Source organism: Artemia franciscana, chromosome 7 (genome assembly GCF_032884065.1).
Source record: "Artemia franciscana chromosome 7, ASM3288406v1, whole genome shotgun sequence".
Lineage (NCBI taxonomy): Eukaryota > Metazoa > Arthropoda > Branchiopoda > Anostraca > Artemiidae > Artemia > Artemia franciscana.
Window position 1 is genome coordinate 26,018,666 of NC_088869.1, and position 17,398 is coordinate 26,036,063.

Below are 17,398 nucleotides of genomic sequence, written 5' to 3' on the forward strand. Positions count from 1 at the left end.
GCCACTACAGTTAATGTAACTAATGACGCTAGAGGTATTAAGATCAAACTTTTAGGGAACGTTTAAAGTTTGAATTAAAGGAAAAACTATATGTGTGCAAGCTCTCAAAAGGGCTAATAAGCAATATCATAGGCAGCACAACTCTATAATAGCTAGAAATATCATTGAAACTTTTAAAGGAGCTAGTTCAACTCAAATTTAAAAGTTCTTGTGCCTTTTTTAAGAGTAACAAGAGGTTGGAGGGCAAGTAGCCCTTCTCTCAAGCCCATTTATTTTCCAAACGCACCCTAGTCAAATTTTTTGGTAGAACGGTCCAGCAACTTTGTCTTTAGGGATATTAGGCATGCTTACCCCCCACGTTTATACAATTGACCCATTATACTTTAAAACTAAATGTTACTTTAAAATAAATCAAAAGGCATTTTGATTATGGTTGCCAATAAGACAACTCAGCAATATATCGAGAACGAATGTACTAAGTTGAAACTTTTGGGATATTACTACTTCTGTTCTTTCAATTTAAAGAAATAAAAACAGTGTAAGTGTATCCAGGTCGTCAAAGAGCAGAGACATAAGCTTTTGGGAGTGCTATTCAATTTTATTTTTCTGGTCTTCTGAACTTCAGAAGCTATAAAATTAAATTAAAAAATGTGTTTGCTAGAAATTACGTTTGTTTTTGTTTTTTGTTTTTTTCAGGCCAACTTCAGAAGCTATAAAATTAAATTAAAAAATGCGTTTGCTATAAATTGCGTTTGTTTTTTCTTTCAGGTCAACTCCAGAAGCTATAAAATTAAACTAAAAAATTCGATTGCTATAAATTGTGTTTGTTTTTGTTTTTTTTTTAGGTCAACTTCAGAAGCTATAAAATCAAATTAAAAAATGCGTTTGCTACAAATTGCGCTTGTTTTTGTTTTTGTTTTTCAGGTCAACTTCAGAAGCTATAAAATTAAATTAAAAAATACGTTTGCTATAAATTGCGTTTGTTTTTTTTTGTTTTTTTCAGGTCAACTTCAGAAGCTATAAAATTAAATTAAAAAATGCGGTTGCTATAAATTACGTTTGCTATACAATGCGAAGCTATAAAATTAAATAAAATACACTTTTCTTACTTCATAAATAAAAAAATATTAAGGAATAAATATCAGTATATGTCAATTAAACTGACAATCCACAGTCATTTGTTGTTTTTTTTTTCAGTAAAGCACAAATTGTGTTCTGGTCTTGAGAAGGCATGGGGGTTATCAGCCCTACTCATGTTAATTTTTGCTTGTTTTTGGGTTTGACTTGGCTATTTATTGTAAATTCTGTTCGTTTTGAGTTTCATTTATTTATTGATAGTGATTTGAGGTAGTTTTACGCTTGGAAGCTTTTTGACTTTATTTTTGCTCATTCTTGGCTTAATGGAGCTCTTTACTTGTCTTAGCATTTTGCATTATACCTTTAGCTTAAATTCTTGTTCTCTAAATTTTTTATCGTGATATATAATTTTTTTTTAATTTATTTTTTTTGTGAATCTAATATAACAATCTAATATGTTTTTAAATTTTCTTTTGATTATTCTTCTGCTTCTCGGAATTGTATCTTCATTCCCATTGTTCCTTTCTTTGTGTTAGGTTGGACTGTCATTGTTCGTTCTATTGCACCATAAATAATCAAGCTGACAACAGTACCGCGTGTTCCTATTTCTTTTTACAAAGCTAATTTTTATTGCGAAAGTGCACCAAGTGCAAAATCCCTGCGACCATCTCTAAAAATTATCAGTTAAGAGCTCTAAGAATAAAGCCCTGATAAAAACACGCTTAAAAAACAATTCTATCACCGAATGCACAAAAAGTGAATAATGGAATAAAACTTTGTTTTTTTCATTCTACTAAAAACCTAAATATATAAGGCTTAAAATGAAAGCTCATGGCAGTTGTAACGTATCTTATAGCTACCCCCCTCCCCCTCCAATTTTTTTTAGCCAGTCGGTAAAAAAAAATCAAGCTGGTAAAATAGAGGCGCGAAGCACCCTTAGTTTACTGGCTCTTTTTTTATTATAAGGTAAATGGGAAGATGGAAATAAATTAGTTTTCTTCTTTTTCTGAGAATCAGCTTCCATTTTCAGTCTTAAGAATTTTTTTTCAGATGGTGGATAATTCTTTCTTTTGTTTCATTTTATTAAATTAAAAAACAAGATTTTGTACATTTATTTTACTTTTTGGTAAATCCTGAAATCAGTCTTCGTCCACCACAGTTACAAAATACTTTACATGCGATTTGTAATTATCTCAGTACCTGTAAAGGAAGCTAACTATTCAACACTTATGTAATAAGTTGGCTAGTGATATCATGAAACTACACCTAGTTCCGTCGAAACAGTTATATTTATTTTTATTTTAAATATGATTTTAAATACAGATATTTATTTTTAAATAAATATCTGATCTTTACTCTTTTTCTTTATTTTAGAGCTTTAAACATCGAAAATGATGTTTTTGGGTCACCAGAAAAAAGGAAATTGAGCTTGTATGATAGACTTATCTATCAACAAGTGAAATGACATCATTTTATACAATCCTAAAAAGGGCTTATGCCAGGTTTGCCTCTCACTCACTTGGACTATCTGTCTTGGCTTTTTTTTACAATTAATCCATGGCTTGATGGCTGAAAAGATCAGCTGAAAGTGATAAAATTATTCCATTGTACTCTCATATCTATTTAGGATTTTCTGAAGTTGTGATAAAAACATTCAAATACATGAGTTATTTGAGCTCCGAAAGTCATTTTTGAAAACCCCTATACTTACGTTTTTAATTTATTAGCGCCCTGACAAATAGGCTTGAAGGCACATGTATATATTTCGATGAAGAACTCCAAAGTAAAACTATATCTTTGAAAACATATAGCTTTGAAAACATATAGCTTTGATTTGCAGAAAACCAAAACACGGAATGACTTGGAACCAGAAACGATCTTCCCTTCCCACACAAACGGGTAAAATACATGTCTAACAAAAAAAACTTTTTGCTCCATTGCATGCAGGATGTATTACCAACACCACTATAAATTCTCGCAGTAATTCTGTCTTAACTCGGTGTAATTTTGGTCCGGTTTAAATTTCTATCTGTTAACTTTTCTTTTCTTCCATATAAATCCAATTAATCTTTCATCATACCTCACCTAAATGGAATATACTGACTAAATGAAGGTAGTGTGTGACTTATAGTAATTTTGTTTAATACATTATTTGTGAACTTGAACTTGAAATCCCCAACAACATATACGAACTCCTTCCTTCGATATTTTTTTTTCAAAAACACATGAAATAAGCAAAAATAAGAATATTCGAGACTAAAAATGGCTTCTAAGAGCCACAGCTCATTATTAAAAAATCCCACGCCTCTTTCCAAAACCTGTTAACCTGAAAATACTATAGTTTTGTCTTTGTAAACCTATGGCCAAGGCTAAAAAAAGGCTGCTACAGCGCCATATTAGTCAAGTTAGAACCTCTTTGACAAGTTTCTGCACTGGATATACACTTGCCTTCGTTAAATTCAAGTTATGACGTTGGGATTTTCCCTTTGGGTTTGGTTATCTTTTCAATCGATTTCCAGTGACCTTTGAGTCTTTTAAGGAAAAGAAAGGGGACACATGAGTGCTACCCATGCAAAAAGTAATTGTTGTTCAAGCCAGGGGATTGTGTGTTTCCTGTATAAGGTTTCCGGTCATGGCGATCCCTGTAGTGTACTTTGTTTCGACCCAAAACCATTTTTAGGGGTTCCAGGATATTATTCGAAATTCCCATCAATTGGTTTTTGAGACAAATTTATTATTAAGACGAATCAAGATAATATTTATCATTCCTGAATCATTTACAAATGGGGATTTTTTGTCACTAGCCAGCTTTTATTAGAACGCAGTTTTTAAATTTTGGTTACTATGGGGCGAGATTTGTTCTTTACTAAGTTGCAGCAACCACTACAATCATGAGTGCAGGACCTAACAAAGATGTTCTTCAGTACACCGCCCTAAATGTTATATGTTAATTTATCTAGAGTAGGTAAAATGTCACTGAGTTTATTTTACGACAAACAGACTTGGTTTCTTGGCAATTTACAGCAGAAGGAGACAAAGCCACGAGAAAAAGATGGTCAAATACAGACCTACTTGCAGGACATCAGAATGAGACAACATCAAACCATTTGTTTAAAGGCATCAACCGACCTTTGGCAGTGTAACAGCCTATCCTACTAGCCTATTTTAATTTTTCTTAAAGTAAAAAAATGAGTTTCCAAGTCCGATTGTAGAGCGCGTAGCAAAGTAAGCGGCGAGTTTAAGGATCAATGTTAGTTACCTTAATATCCCTGATAGGAACAGGATTCGCTTCTGATTTAATTATCACCTGAATGTCATCAACATTTTCCTCACCAATTGGGCGTGGACGAGTAATATCATCAGCCACTTCTTTAGTTGCTTCTTCGAGCTATAGAAGAGAAAAACGATAAACATAAGAATTCATTTACGTGACTAGAATAACTATTAATTATACATACCTTTGTTATTACTATCACTATTAATCATAGTAATAGGGGACTGACCTTCGCTCGGTGAAAAGGACAGTTTTTTAATCTCTTTCGCAAAACAACTTTAGTTTCATTCTATTTTATACGGCAAATATTTTTGCACATTCATAAATACTGTCGATAAATATTGGCGATTCCAGTGAGGCGGATACGTCGCAGAAGTGAGATATACAGGTGGTCTAGTAACCCAGTTCTAGTGTCGGCCTGTGCTAAGACGAAGTGGTGGTTGCAGCTCTGGAACGAGTGCGAGAAGCCAAGGACCGGTGTTGTAAATACGGTCCGGATTTATCCTAAGAGAATATTTAGGAATGTTCTGCAGGAGCATGGAGTGGCGGTCAAGTCGGTTACTGCCGAGAAGATTGTAAATGACCCTAATCATCTTTGGAAGTCTCGTCCTCTTTCTGGGAAGCAAAACCATAAGGGCCCCGATAGCATCCCAGAGTCTGAGTGGGTTGCCCATTTCAAGTCAGTTTGTAAAACCCGATAGCAGTGCAGAAATTTCTTTCGATAGTGAGATGGCTTCGTTGCTTGATTCTATTCAAAAACCAAACTCTGTTGCGCTAACACCGTCTGCTATTAAGGATTCTGTGCTGAAGCTAATAAAGAAGAGATACTCGGTGGGCACCGACATTATTTGTGCTGAGCCTTTTATCACCGCAAGTGACCTCCTCTATAACCACCCTGCATTACTTTTCAAATGGTTTTTAACATTGGTCTCGCTCCGGACAGTTTATGCATTGCAGTGATTAGCCCAATTCTTAAAAAGAATAAACCAAAATCATAATGTTCATCATATTAGCCAGCGACTGTGTCATGCGTTTTCGCACAGATATTTGAGCTTGTGATCGTTGACAACTTAAATAAAAGTGTATTATGCCACCATTCCAGTTCGGGTTCCTGTCGGGTTTAGGTTGCTTCAATGCCCTTAGAAGTCTCTGTAATATACTCAGAGATACAGAAGCATCTTGGAGCACCCTGTTTCTCGGAGCATACAATGTTATGAATACTTTTGATTCCCTTAACCACTCATAGGTAAGGGAATTAAACTTCTAGCTCAAACTGGGTTAGGTTCAGTGATGCATGCCATGACCCCCTCGCCTTGGTTTTATCCGGAGTCATTAGTGATGGTGCTTCTGACACGTGACATGAACTATTGAGTATTTTCACCTCAGTAAAGTGAGGGGATGCAAATTTGCTGCTCTTTTTTTACAACGTCCGTATCTGTGTGTGTTTTTTAGTTATTGTCTTATTTCTCCTTTTCTCTATTTACTATATTATTTACTTCTTTCTTGCTTTCTTTTGCAATGTACGCATCTATTTTTATTTTTTATTTTCTTATATTTCCGTTTCCATTTCCTTATCCTCAAGCTACAATTGATGACAAAAACATATATCATTGGTTTGATGCAAATTTATTAGCTTTGAATGTGAAAAAATCGTTTCTTCTTATATTCTCCCGCATAGGCAAAAGCTGCCCTACAGTGACAGAGCTTCAAACATCTAAGGGATCCATATCCCGCCCAGCTGACCGGTTTGCTCGATTCCTTGAGGTACTTCTGGATGAAAACCTATCTTTCAAGCGGCATATTGAGTCAATGAGATTAAAGGTTTCTCGAGGCCTTGGAATTATTCGGAAGCTAAAGTGAGTCTTTCCTTTCTCTATCCTTCGTCTATTATACTTCTCTCTTATATACCCTTATTTATGTTACTGCTCGTCAGTGTGGATGTCTACATTTTCATCTTTACTTACACCTTTACATAATCTCCAACTGAAATCAGCGAAAGTCCTGCAGTCTACCTCCCATATTTCTGTTGAATTTCTGAAGATTATAGATATGCATACATTACAACTCTCTTTCATTGCATTTCAATATTTCCGTGGAGACCTTCCATCAAGTTTTTCCGGGCTTCTTGAGATTGTTAGAAATGTTAGTCCTTATGAAACTAGGAACCAGGATGATGTGCTACTGCCATCCACCCCTGCAGTGTGCTCAGACTTTGGTCTGATAGTTGCTGTCGGACGTACCTGAAATTCTATTCCTGTTGGCATTCGACGGTCCTGTACCATAGGCTCCTTCAAGAAACAGTTGAAGAATTTTTTAATTAAAAAAAATAAATTAAATTATAATATTGATCAGTTATTTATATTGTTTAATTATTTAGATTTAATTTATTTATTCAATTATTTGGATTTGGTTGGTGTGCATGTTGGGTTAATTTACTTGGAGCATCACTGCGCAACTAGGAAAACGACTACGGGCATTCGACAATAACTGCCTAAGATCTATTTTGAATATACATTGGGCTGAGAGAATAAGAAATGATGAGATTTATACCATGACAAATCATACCCCCATCCTTGATGCCATTAGATAGCGACGATGGATGTATTGGGGGCACATTGTACGAATGGGTGATGGAAGGCTACCTCATGACATATGGTGTTGGATACCCCCTGGCCTCCGCAAGTCAGGGAGACCCAAAATGACCATTGGCAGGATGTTGGAGAAGGAGGCGAAGCTGGCAAGGTCTTCGATGGAGGAGCTTTGGTTGAGGGCTCAGGACAAGTCGTCGTGGCGAACCACTGTTGCTGGCTTGTGCGCCCTCGGGCGTAAGAAGACTTAAGTCTAAGTAAGTTAAGTAGGTGGTGCGGAGACCGGTTGTACTCAGGTGAGGATTGGTGAGTAGAATCTAAATATATCTTAAGTGTGAATGTATTTAATGGTTATTTATATTTTGTTTTGTTGTTGTTTTTTTCCCAAATGACGGGCCATTGAGCCCTTTGGGATATTTATGCTTATAAATGGATGGATATTGATAATAAAAGGAACTTGAACAGGCCTTGTTAGAGTTACATAGCCGTGGTGTTAGTCTTGATGTAGTTTTCCCATTATATTATATGTATATGCATCTAAAAGTTCGTTTGAAGTTGGGAAATGAACTTTCGCATAGTGAGCTCGCTGTGTTCGTCGGAACAAAGTAAGGAGCCATCAAATCACCAATTATTTGGTGATTTGATGGAAGAGACAACACATCAGCAAATAACCTACAACAATGCGTCTCTTCCTGCACAGATCGGCCTACCTATTAGTTGCATTTCAAAAGAGACGGATACATCAGTTCTTTGTTATTCGGACGATCTGTTAAATCTGTTCCGGTCAATAGCTAGTCTTCAACAGAATTTTGATAACCTATCTGATAGATATATACAAATAAGACTAAGTATGAATGCTGCGAAGCCCCAAGTCCTCTTCTTTAATTTACACGGTAGTTACGACCCCGTAGTGTCTGTCTAGATGATAGTGAGGCGGCACCAACCACTGAACTAATATATTTAGGTCTCCCGATTGGGTCTTCGATTAAGAATACACGAAAGCTTCTACTTTGGAATGCTGAACGCAAACTTAGAATTGCTTATGCTAGTGTGGTTACATCGCAACTCAATCTGGAACGGAAGGCTCTTTCTCGAATATATAATACTGTGGCTCTCCCCCATATTATATATTTGACCCATTTTGGGACAGGCTCCTTTCACCCTCTAAAGATTTTGAGAAAAGAATATCCGTCATCAAAATTTCAATCATATAGATTGAGAGTCATGGTGCGATTCCACTACTACGATCACTGCAGCACCAAGCCGCATGATGGCAAGACAACTACGCATGCTCCTCTTCCATTCCAATCTATTCAAAGCCTCCCTTTATAGACTCCCCCAGGAAGTTTCACTTCCCTTAATATTTACTACGACATCCTCCCACCCCAGACGAGAACAACCTGCTTTTTGTTTGGCCAATGTGAGGCCAAACTTCATTTCTGGCTTCTTATTCTGTTCTTCAAATATCTGAAACAAATATTAATGGACTCCAAATACATTACCAATGCAATATACTCAGTGGGTTGTTTACGAAGTTTGTCTGCCAAATCTTCATCATAACTCTGAATATCTTCCATTGAAACTTCTATGAAGTATTGTCTCAAGTTATAGTGACGTCTGAGCATGTCCCTGAACAAAATAAAAGTATATGTTGAAACAGAACAAAAGCAAATTATTTGTTTTTAATATAAAATATCAGATCCTTGAATAAACCAAAATTAAAAACAAAGTTTAAACAAAAAAGGGCGAGAAAATACGTTGAATTGGAAGACTTTTTGTCATGTAACGCATGCATTAACGCTTCTATAAAAGCAAAAATTTTGCTAATGTAGGGGGGGGGCTTGAGTACCAAAACCCCATGCGGTTAAAGACTATTTGCGCCGCTTACTCTTAATAAATTCACTTATAAAAAAAAGTCCAGTTTACCTGAAATTTCAATAAAAAGTCCCAAATTTAAAAAAAAAATTAAACAGTCCGAATTTCAATTTGCTATTGTAAATTTCTTCACAATGACAAAAATAAAACAAAGCAAAAGCAAGTTGTTCCTATTTATTTTTATTTTCTTATTTTTTTAATACAAAACATTAGATCCTTGATAAATTAAAATGAAAAACGTTGTCTGAATAAAAAACTGTAGGAGAGTCTATTGAATTGGAAGACTTTTGTCAGGTAACGTATGTATTAAGTTAAAATGAGTCCCTTGTGTCATTTGTAGCAAAACTCACTGCCTCACAAAAGAAGAGCAAAATAAATACAAACAAGAACTAGTTCTTTTTACACTAACAATACAAAATCTTTAGAGACTCTTCATAATAATTAAAGCTGCAATAATTACAAGTGACCAGGATACGAAAAACACTATGCATTTTTCCGGATATAATATTCAATATGACAACGAAACTTGAAATACGGGATATTCAATACAAAATTTAACTTAACATCTCCCTTGACTTGGCTTTTGTTCAATCCATTTCCAGTTCTCAGCAACCATCACTAAAAACAAGCAAGTTCAATCAAAATATTAAACATCGATAGCTTTTTTTCACTTGTTTTTCATGTGTCTTGAAGTTAAAATTTTCACCGAGTTCTTGACTTTTATGTAAATGCAAAGCTACCGTTTGTTGCAAGGCAATAGGAGGTAACAGACTGAGTGCAACTTGAAACAGAAAATTTCTTGACTAATGAAAAAGTAATAAAACTTTACGTCCTCGAAAGAATCCCTTTTCGAGAATTAAATACCGCAAGATTTTTCACATATTCTGGTCGTACGAAAACAGCCCAACAGTATCACCAGGACCGTCTTTAAATCTCGTATCTAAAAAATATGAACTTTCAAAAAAACCCAGAGGGATATGCCAAAATGGGGAAATAAAGCTAAGTCTAGAAATCTTCCATCAGATCTTCCATTAGCCATCCACGGCTAAGAAGATACTGCTAAATCTGAATTTGGTGATGAAACCGTTTTCCTCCTCTCCTTTGCACAAATGGAAAACAAAATGAAGCAGTAATACCCTTGATTAGTTCCCGTCAATCAGTTCCCTGCCCAGTTCAAAATCATCACAGGGGCCCAGGTCAACATCATTCCAAAGAAGTACTTCGACCTTATTACCCCAAAGCCCACCATCAAACCCAAAAACACCAGTGCCTTAGCAGCTACTGTGGAGCAAAGATCCCTGTATTGGGAGTCTGTGGACTACTGTGCAGCTACAAAGGTAATATCTTGACCTCCTTGATCAAAACCTGTTCAGATAACAGTCAGTGAAGAGTCAGTTTAAACGTCGAGCTCTTTGTCTACCTGGGTAGTCTCGCAAAATCGAACAATATCACCCAAAATTGAACAGGTGAAGACTTGCCTCAGAAGCTATAGGTGAAGACTTTCCACTTGAAGGGTCTATAACCAATCTGAAAAGTAAGGCATTGTTAACATCTTTATAAGTCCAAGTATTTAGCCGGCTAACAATCCCCATTGCTTAATAGTCAAGTGAAAACTGGACAATAGAGCTGATGACGAAAAAAAAAAATCTCCGCAGTTGAAAGAAAAGGCCTCTGCCTTGGGGATCACCTTCGCAGACCGAGTGTCAAATGGAAACCTCCACAAACTCCTCTGTTGTTCTTGCACCATCATGGACAAGATCAAAGGTCAGCAGCTCCACTGGCTTGGTCACACTCAACGAATGTCAGCCAACCACCTCTGACAAATCACCTTTAAAGGACGAGTACAGAGCACACGCCCCCAAGGCTGGTCTTACAAGAAATGGATTGATAGCTTCTAGACCTACAGCGCCCACTAGCCACTCGAACTAGCGCCAGACCAAGCAAAATATTGTCGCCAGATTCATCAAATTTTCAGAAAAGAAGAATCCCTAATACAGCCACAAAAGCTAGATGGGACCTAAGTCAAGTCAATTTTTGGTTTATTGGCCCAACTAACTTGATTTTAAAACAGTTCAGTTACTGAAATATAATCCCTCTCCCACCATGCCAGGCAATATCTACATAACAGTTTCTATAAAAAGTATTCAACACTTAACTATGCGGTAAGTGTTGAAGTATTTTGCTACTTTCATTGGATGAAAATGATAATTTCGTCAAATAGCCAAGCAAATTGAACTAAGATGCCGTTGTCACCTTATGCGCCATCCGGTATGAGGAAAATAAGTCTAAGTAAATAGAATAATTCTAAAACTTAGTAAATAAAACCATTTATACCTGTATTTATAAATGAAGTTTCCTTCATGAAATTCAAGCAAAAATGATGAAAACTTATTCTTCACAGCTCTCGTTTCTTCAGGAATGGACAGTGACATGACGTCAGCAAAATCGAAACCAGTCGCCATTTTTGTAGATTATGAGAGGGCCCTTGACAAGCAAATGGGATTATCCTGCAATATAATCATATTTTTAGATAGTGGTTTTATACACTGTTTACCATATAAAACCATGGAACTTGCAACAAAAAAAAAACGTACCAATTAAATTCTTAAAATACCCACTACAGTTTCAAAGAATGCAAATTATCCTGCAGCCATTAACATCATACTATGATTTAAAATTTGGTTCATTGCAGAAAATGGTCAACTTCCAAAATTATTTCAAACTATTAGAACCACTTAGGTTCAGTGCTAATTTAGTACTGAACTGCAAAGTGATTGGCGCGCTGGGAGTCTTTCGTCTGAGGGACATGGGTTCCATTCCCGGCGTGAACGGTTATTTGGTTTGGGACGGGGTCAGTGGCTTGACTTTAGAAGCTCAGCCACAGTCGACAAAGCTCTAAATAAGCTTTAACCTCTATAAGCTCTAACCTGGAAAAATATGGCGAAAGTAAGCAGGAAGGGAGTGCGAAAGCACAGTATGGCTGGCCTTACTGGCCAGATTATCATATTAAATGATAATTAGATTATCATATTAAAAGCTATTCTTTTGCATTTTGTCTTCTTCATTAATTTGTCTTCTTCTTCATTTGTCTTCTTCAATAATATTTTGTCTTCTTCATTCAGATATTCTATTTAACACCACCATTTATCTGTTTTTATTGCTACGATTAGACATGATAAGGCTCTTGGTAATGTTTCTGAGTCATGGACTGCTTCCCTAAGTAACTCAAAGAAAGAAATGTAACTTCATCATGTTATGTATAAAATTCCAATAAAATGTGTAGCATTATTGGAAAAATTAAGCTGCACTCTATTGTCATTATCAACATAATAACCAGCGTAATTCGTAACCTGACTTCAAGTGAGGAGCACCCTGTTTTTTCATGATGGTTTCTTATGACATGTGATTTATAAAAACACTCAAGAATGTGAAATGGTCCCGAAGGGTCGGGCTCCCTCATATACAGAATGATTTTTTATGTCAAAAAAATAAAGTTTATGTGTTGTATTTGTTATTGGGAAGTATGCACACATTTTTCGGGTGGGGGAGGGGTAGTGAACTTTATTTTAGGTGGATTTTTCACGAAGGAAAAGTCGGGATGCCGGTTTTTACTGGGTTGGAGTTATCTAGAGTGTCTTTCTGTAGGAGGGGGTAGAAATTCGCCCATGGGGAGTTCTCTGCGGGATAAATTCTCCAGAGAAAATTTTCTGCGGGAGTAGCTTTCTACTAGGGAGTAGATTATTTGCAAGAAAACTTTTCCATGAGCATTATTTTCAAATGAATGTGCGTTAAGAAAAAAAAATTCACCTGAAACTGTCCGCAAGAAATTTTTCGGGGGAATTTTCAGCTAGAATGGAATTGTCTGAAAGGAGTTTTTCTGGTGGGGGGAGAGGATTACGTAGAAATAAATTTCAATGGAGGGAAAGTCTGTGGGGAGAAGGAATTTTTCATGAAGAGGGGGTTGAATTTCCCAACACTATTTAATAATGATCAGACATTTTTTTCAACTTAAAGTAAGGGGCAATATCAGAACTTAAAACAAACATAAATTATTACTTATTTGAGAGGGAATGCCCTATCCTCAATGCTTCGCTCCTTGTGCTAGATTTTGAATTTTTGTCCCAATTCCTTAAGAACGACTCCTGAAACACACGAATAATATAGTTCGAATAATAAGCATTTTTAAATGTTTAAAAAAAAACTAGCATAAAGAGCGAAATATTGAGGAGAGGGCAGCCCCCTTGTATGAGAAATAATTTCTGTTCGTTTTAAATTTTTATATTGCTCCTTACTGTCAGTTGACAAAAACTCGTTTATATATATATATATATATATATATATATATATATATATATATATATATATATATATATATATATATATATATATATATGTATATATATATATATATATATATATATATATATATATATATATATATATATATATATATATATATATATATATATATATATATATATATATATATTAAATATGTATTTCAAAGAATGTGTATATTTTTCGTTAAGAAGCGATTCCAAGGTCTAAAATTTATAATCCCCATTGCACTTCCTGGCTGAAGGGCCTTGAAACAAGATCAGCACCACCGGTTTGGGCCTTAAGGGTCTAGCACAGTCATACTTACTTACTTACTTTACGTTAATTTATTGCCAATGGAAAAGGTTGACAGTTCGCATTAGGGTTCGCGTTAGAAAAAAAGCTCCAGTAACTTTCAAATTTTAAAAACCTGAATCCCAAAGACGGCAGCCTTAACACCGATTTTTTAGTAAAAATGACATATTCGCCTTTCTGATCATACCTGTACATAGGTGCAGAAATGCTGCAGAATAACTGTCATCTTTGACCTGCATTTGTTTGCTTTTATGATCCTGGTGAAGTCTTGATCTCCGCCACTAAGACCTGAAGACACCTATACTTATGGACAAATCTGGACATAGGCGACCTAGACTCATCCGAAATCCTTCCTTGGAAAAATCAAAAAATAGTGGCGAAATCCACTCGCTAAAATTCTGACCATGCATTGACATTTTTAAGCTTTAAATTAAAACTTGTAAAAAGCGAATTTAAGAAATCGAACATAATTTGATTCCCATTTATCTTAAATACTAAGTTTGATGCCCTCATAGCATACTAGTTTCATTCACTTTTATGATCATAGTGATAACTGCAAGCTAGTAAAGAACAAACTCTAGCCCACAGTAACCAAAAGCTTAAATATGCGTTTCTGTAAAAAACTGTCTAGTATGAAAAAATCCTCATTTGTAGCTAATTCGGGAATGGTAGCCATTATTTCGATTGATCTTAATAGTAAAGTGTTGTTTTGAAAATAAATTTAAATAATTTTGAAAAAGAGCCTCGACTTCTGGAAATTTTGTCGGATCAAAACGAAAAACGCACCATTGGAATTGACTTTGTCAAAAATTCTACATAGCGAGCTTACAGCCCTTCCTCCCTTAAAAAGAAGGGAAATCACTTTAGCACTGATTAGATATGTCTTTTTTCTTCTTCACTATTAGCAGGGCCCCAAAACATCATATAGACATGTTTTGAGGCTCATTTGAAAGCAAGTTCCAAGACATAGCGACTTTCGCAAAAACAATAATTAATTTTTGGTCTACTATCGACCAAGGTTTGTCCTTTACTAGATTGCAGCTACTGCTACAACCTAGTTCTAGGGGCTGATTCTCCTCAAATTTCACGCTAAGGACTGAAATCCCAAGATTGGGAACAAATCCCAAGAAGTAGCAGTCCCCCCCATTGCCCCATCAGCGTCTAATCGGGAAAAACATCAGATAAGACAATTGTCGCTGCCTTGACACAAAAGTTTCCAGTTCTAAGCTTTGAAAAGCATTTCTTATAGTACACCATACAACCTTTAAGACAGCAACTTTGTAGTGAAAAACGTTTATTATTCCCTAAGAAAAGAGATCTGTGGTAATAAAATTCAAAGAATATCCCTCTATCCTACATATATATGTTAAAAAAACTTAAAGAATAAGACGGGCTTATATTCATTAAGTGTTTGGTTAGTGGTTCTCTTGATTCCATATGGCTAACAAAATGTATTATATTCTTCCACTGCCAGCATGTCATGTCTGTTGCACAACCTAGTTCTCTAGTTCTAGAACTAGTTCTACAACTAGAAACCTAGTTCTAGGGGCTGTACAGATAATTCCAACCACAATATAATAAAAAAACAAGTTTTTTCAACTGAAAGTAAAAACCAACATTAAAACTTAAAACGACCACAGATTATTCCGTATATGAGGGCGGAGGAGACTGTCCCTTCCTTAGCCTTCCCAGAATTCAATGGGCCTTGTGTTTGAGCAGTCTTTCTTAAATAGTTGTGACAAAAAGTCAAGCTCTAGTGTTAAATAGCGAGGGTTGAGGAAGGAACAGCCCCCCTCCCCTTCCTATACAGAATAAACTCTATTCGTTTTAAGTTTTAATGTTGCTCCTTACTTTCAGTTGAAAAAACTGGTCTTTTTGTGTTGAATTTCTGACCGTTTTACAAATTAGCTAGGAAATCCCCTTCCCTCTCCCTCCCCTGTGCAAAATATTCCCTGAAAAATTACCCTCAGAGACTTTCCTCCCCACAAAAAAAATCTACCAGTGGAAAATCCTGCCTACCCAAAAAATTCCATTAACTTCCCAATAACAAATACTATATGTGAACAATGGGCAAATTGCTCAACTTACAGCCCTATCGCTCAGGAATATGGGGTCCATATCATACCCAAAGGCATAGTTATTGGACTTTTAAACTATGCTGAATCCAGTGGCTATCTCAAAATTTTGATGGGATATCTTTTGGGGGGAAAAAGAGGTGTGGAATGCAGCTAGTTGCCCTCGAAACTTCTTGGTCACTTAAGAACAGCACTAGAAGTTTTGGTTTATAGCCAAATGAACCCTATCCTAATCTTATAGGATCACTGGTTTGGCATGGTTACCCCTGGGAAAAAACAAACAAACATGCATCTGCAATCTTTCTTCTGACAAAAATAAGGCGAAATTCCGCATTTTTGCATATAGGAGGTAGAGACCTCAACAGTGGGGTTTTCTGATATTCTGAATATGACAGTGTGATTTTCGTTGAGATTACCAGACTTTTTGGGGGTGTTCCCTCCTTTTTTCGAAAATCAAGAAAATTTTCTCAGGCTTGCAGCTTTTGATGGGAAGTAATTGTTCAATTTTTGACAAATAAATGCAAGAATGATTGCAGACAATACTGAGACAGGGAGTGATATCATTTGAATATTGAATGCAATTGTAAAGAATCTCAGAAGTTTAAACTGAACTTTTACAAAGAAACATAGACTAATTTTGTTCCAGCGACCTATCCATCTTTTGACATTAGCTTCAACTTTGCTACAGTTAACATTGACAAAAGCAATGTTAAACTAAACAAACAAAAAATGAATGTCTTTTTTAAAGCAGTGTTTTCATGAAAAGTAGGGACTAGATTTAATCATGGGCAGCGCAGTAGTCCCAAATCAATCTGATAAAAATTATAAAATGTCCATTTTATTCAGCATAGTTGAAAAGTCAAATAGCTGCGCCTCTGGGGATGACAAAATCCCCACAGCCCTTGTGGCAAGGGGTGTAAGTTATGTATTTCTCTGTTGATTGCATATAATATTTCTTATTCGGAAAGGGAACATGTTCGATCCTTGGTGTTCAAACAGGCCAAGGGTATTGAGATTGAACATTCAGAAAATTTTGAAGGGAGTTTTGAACTCAATCAAAACACACTATGAGTATGCAGGTTGTCAAAGGGTGCATCAACAATATCTTAGGAGCAGCTTAGAGTATTAAGTTGAAACTTACAGGGTTTTTTTTTAGGGTGATTTTGAACTAATCAAGTTATTATGTGCATACTACTACTGCTGCTACTATTACTACTACTAAATCTAAGGCTAAAGACATTAAGGCGAAAAATTCAGGGAATATTGAGGGATAAGTTTGAACTAAACTAAAGTATACTTTGTGCATGCAGGATGGCAAAAGGGCATACCAGGTATATCTAAAGAGTGGCTTAAAGTAAAGTTGAAATTTGAAAGGCATGTTGAGGGAGATGGTCAGCTAACCAGAAGGCAGCATGTGCTTGCTACTGCTGCAACTACTATCATTTTTACTACTAATACTACTACTAAAGCAAAGGATTCCAAATCATTCCAAATTACTGTTTTTATTGCATCTTTCTTTGGTGGAGTTCTAGAAGATGATTTTGGAGAGTAGTAGAGTTAGGGGAATGAAATCTTTCAGGAATAGACCCAGGTCCTCAATTTATATCCTTAGAAGATATTTTGAAGTGTCTACTTCCACCCCTTCCTTCTTCAAGAACAACTGAACTTTGATGACCTTGAAAAAACTTTGTGGTATAAAACGAAACTTTTTTTTAATCAGCTTAGATCAACAAAAGAAACGAGACCTAAGGAAAGTAGGCCACATAATCAAAAAATAGAAATCAAATGGTAAAACAAGAAATCAACTTTATTTGGTGTAGTATTCTTGTTGTGTAGTGTGCACAACCATGTTTTTATTTCATTTATTTTGTAGGTAG

The 17,398-nt window shown here is 35.7% G+C and overlaps 1 protein-coding gene across 1 annotated transcript in view; it reads right to left on the reverse strand.

Moving 5' to 3' along the window:
* LOC136029648 (DNA replication licensing factor mcm5-B-like) overlaps positions 1 to 17,398 on the reverse strand; it is a 47,113-nt gene that overhangs the window by 15,678 nt on the left and 14,037 nt on the right. Inside the window, exons 2-4 of the mRNA XM_065708149.1 lie at positions 11,149 to 11,321; positions 8,442 to 8,568; positions 4,337 to 4,465 (exon numbers count right to left, since the gene is read on the reverse strand). Coding sequence (XP_065564221.1) covers positions 4,337 to 4,465; positions 8,442 to 8,568; positions 11,149 to 11,276 — 384 coding nt within the window. The 5' untranslated portion in view covers positions 11,277 to 11,321. The remainder of the gene's footprint in view (positions 1 to 4,336; positions 4,466 to 8,441; positions 8,569 to 11,148; positions 11,322 to 17,398) is intronic.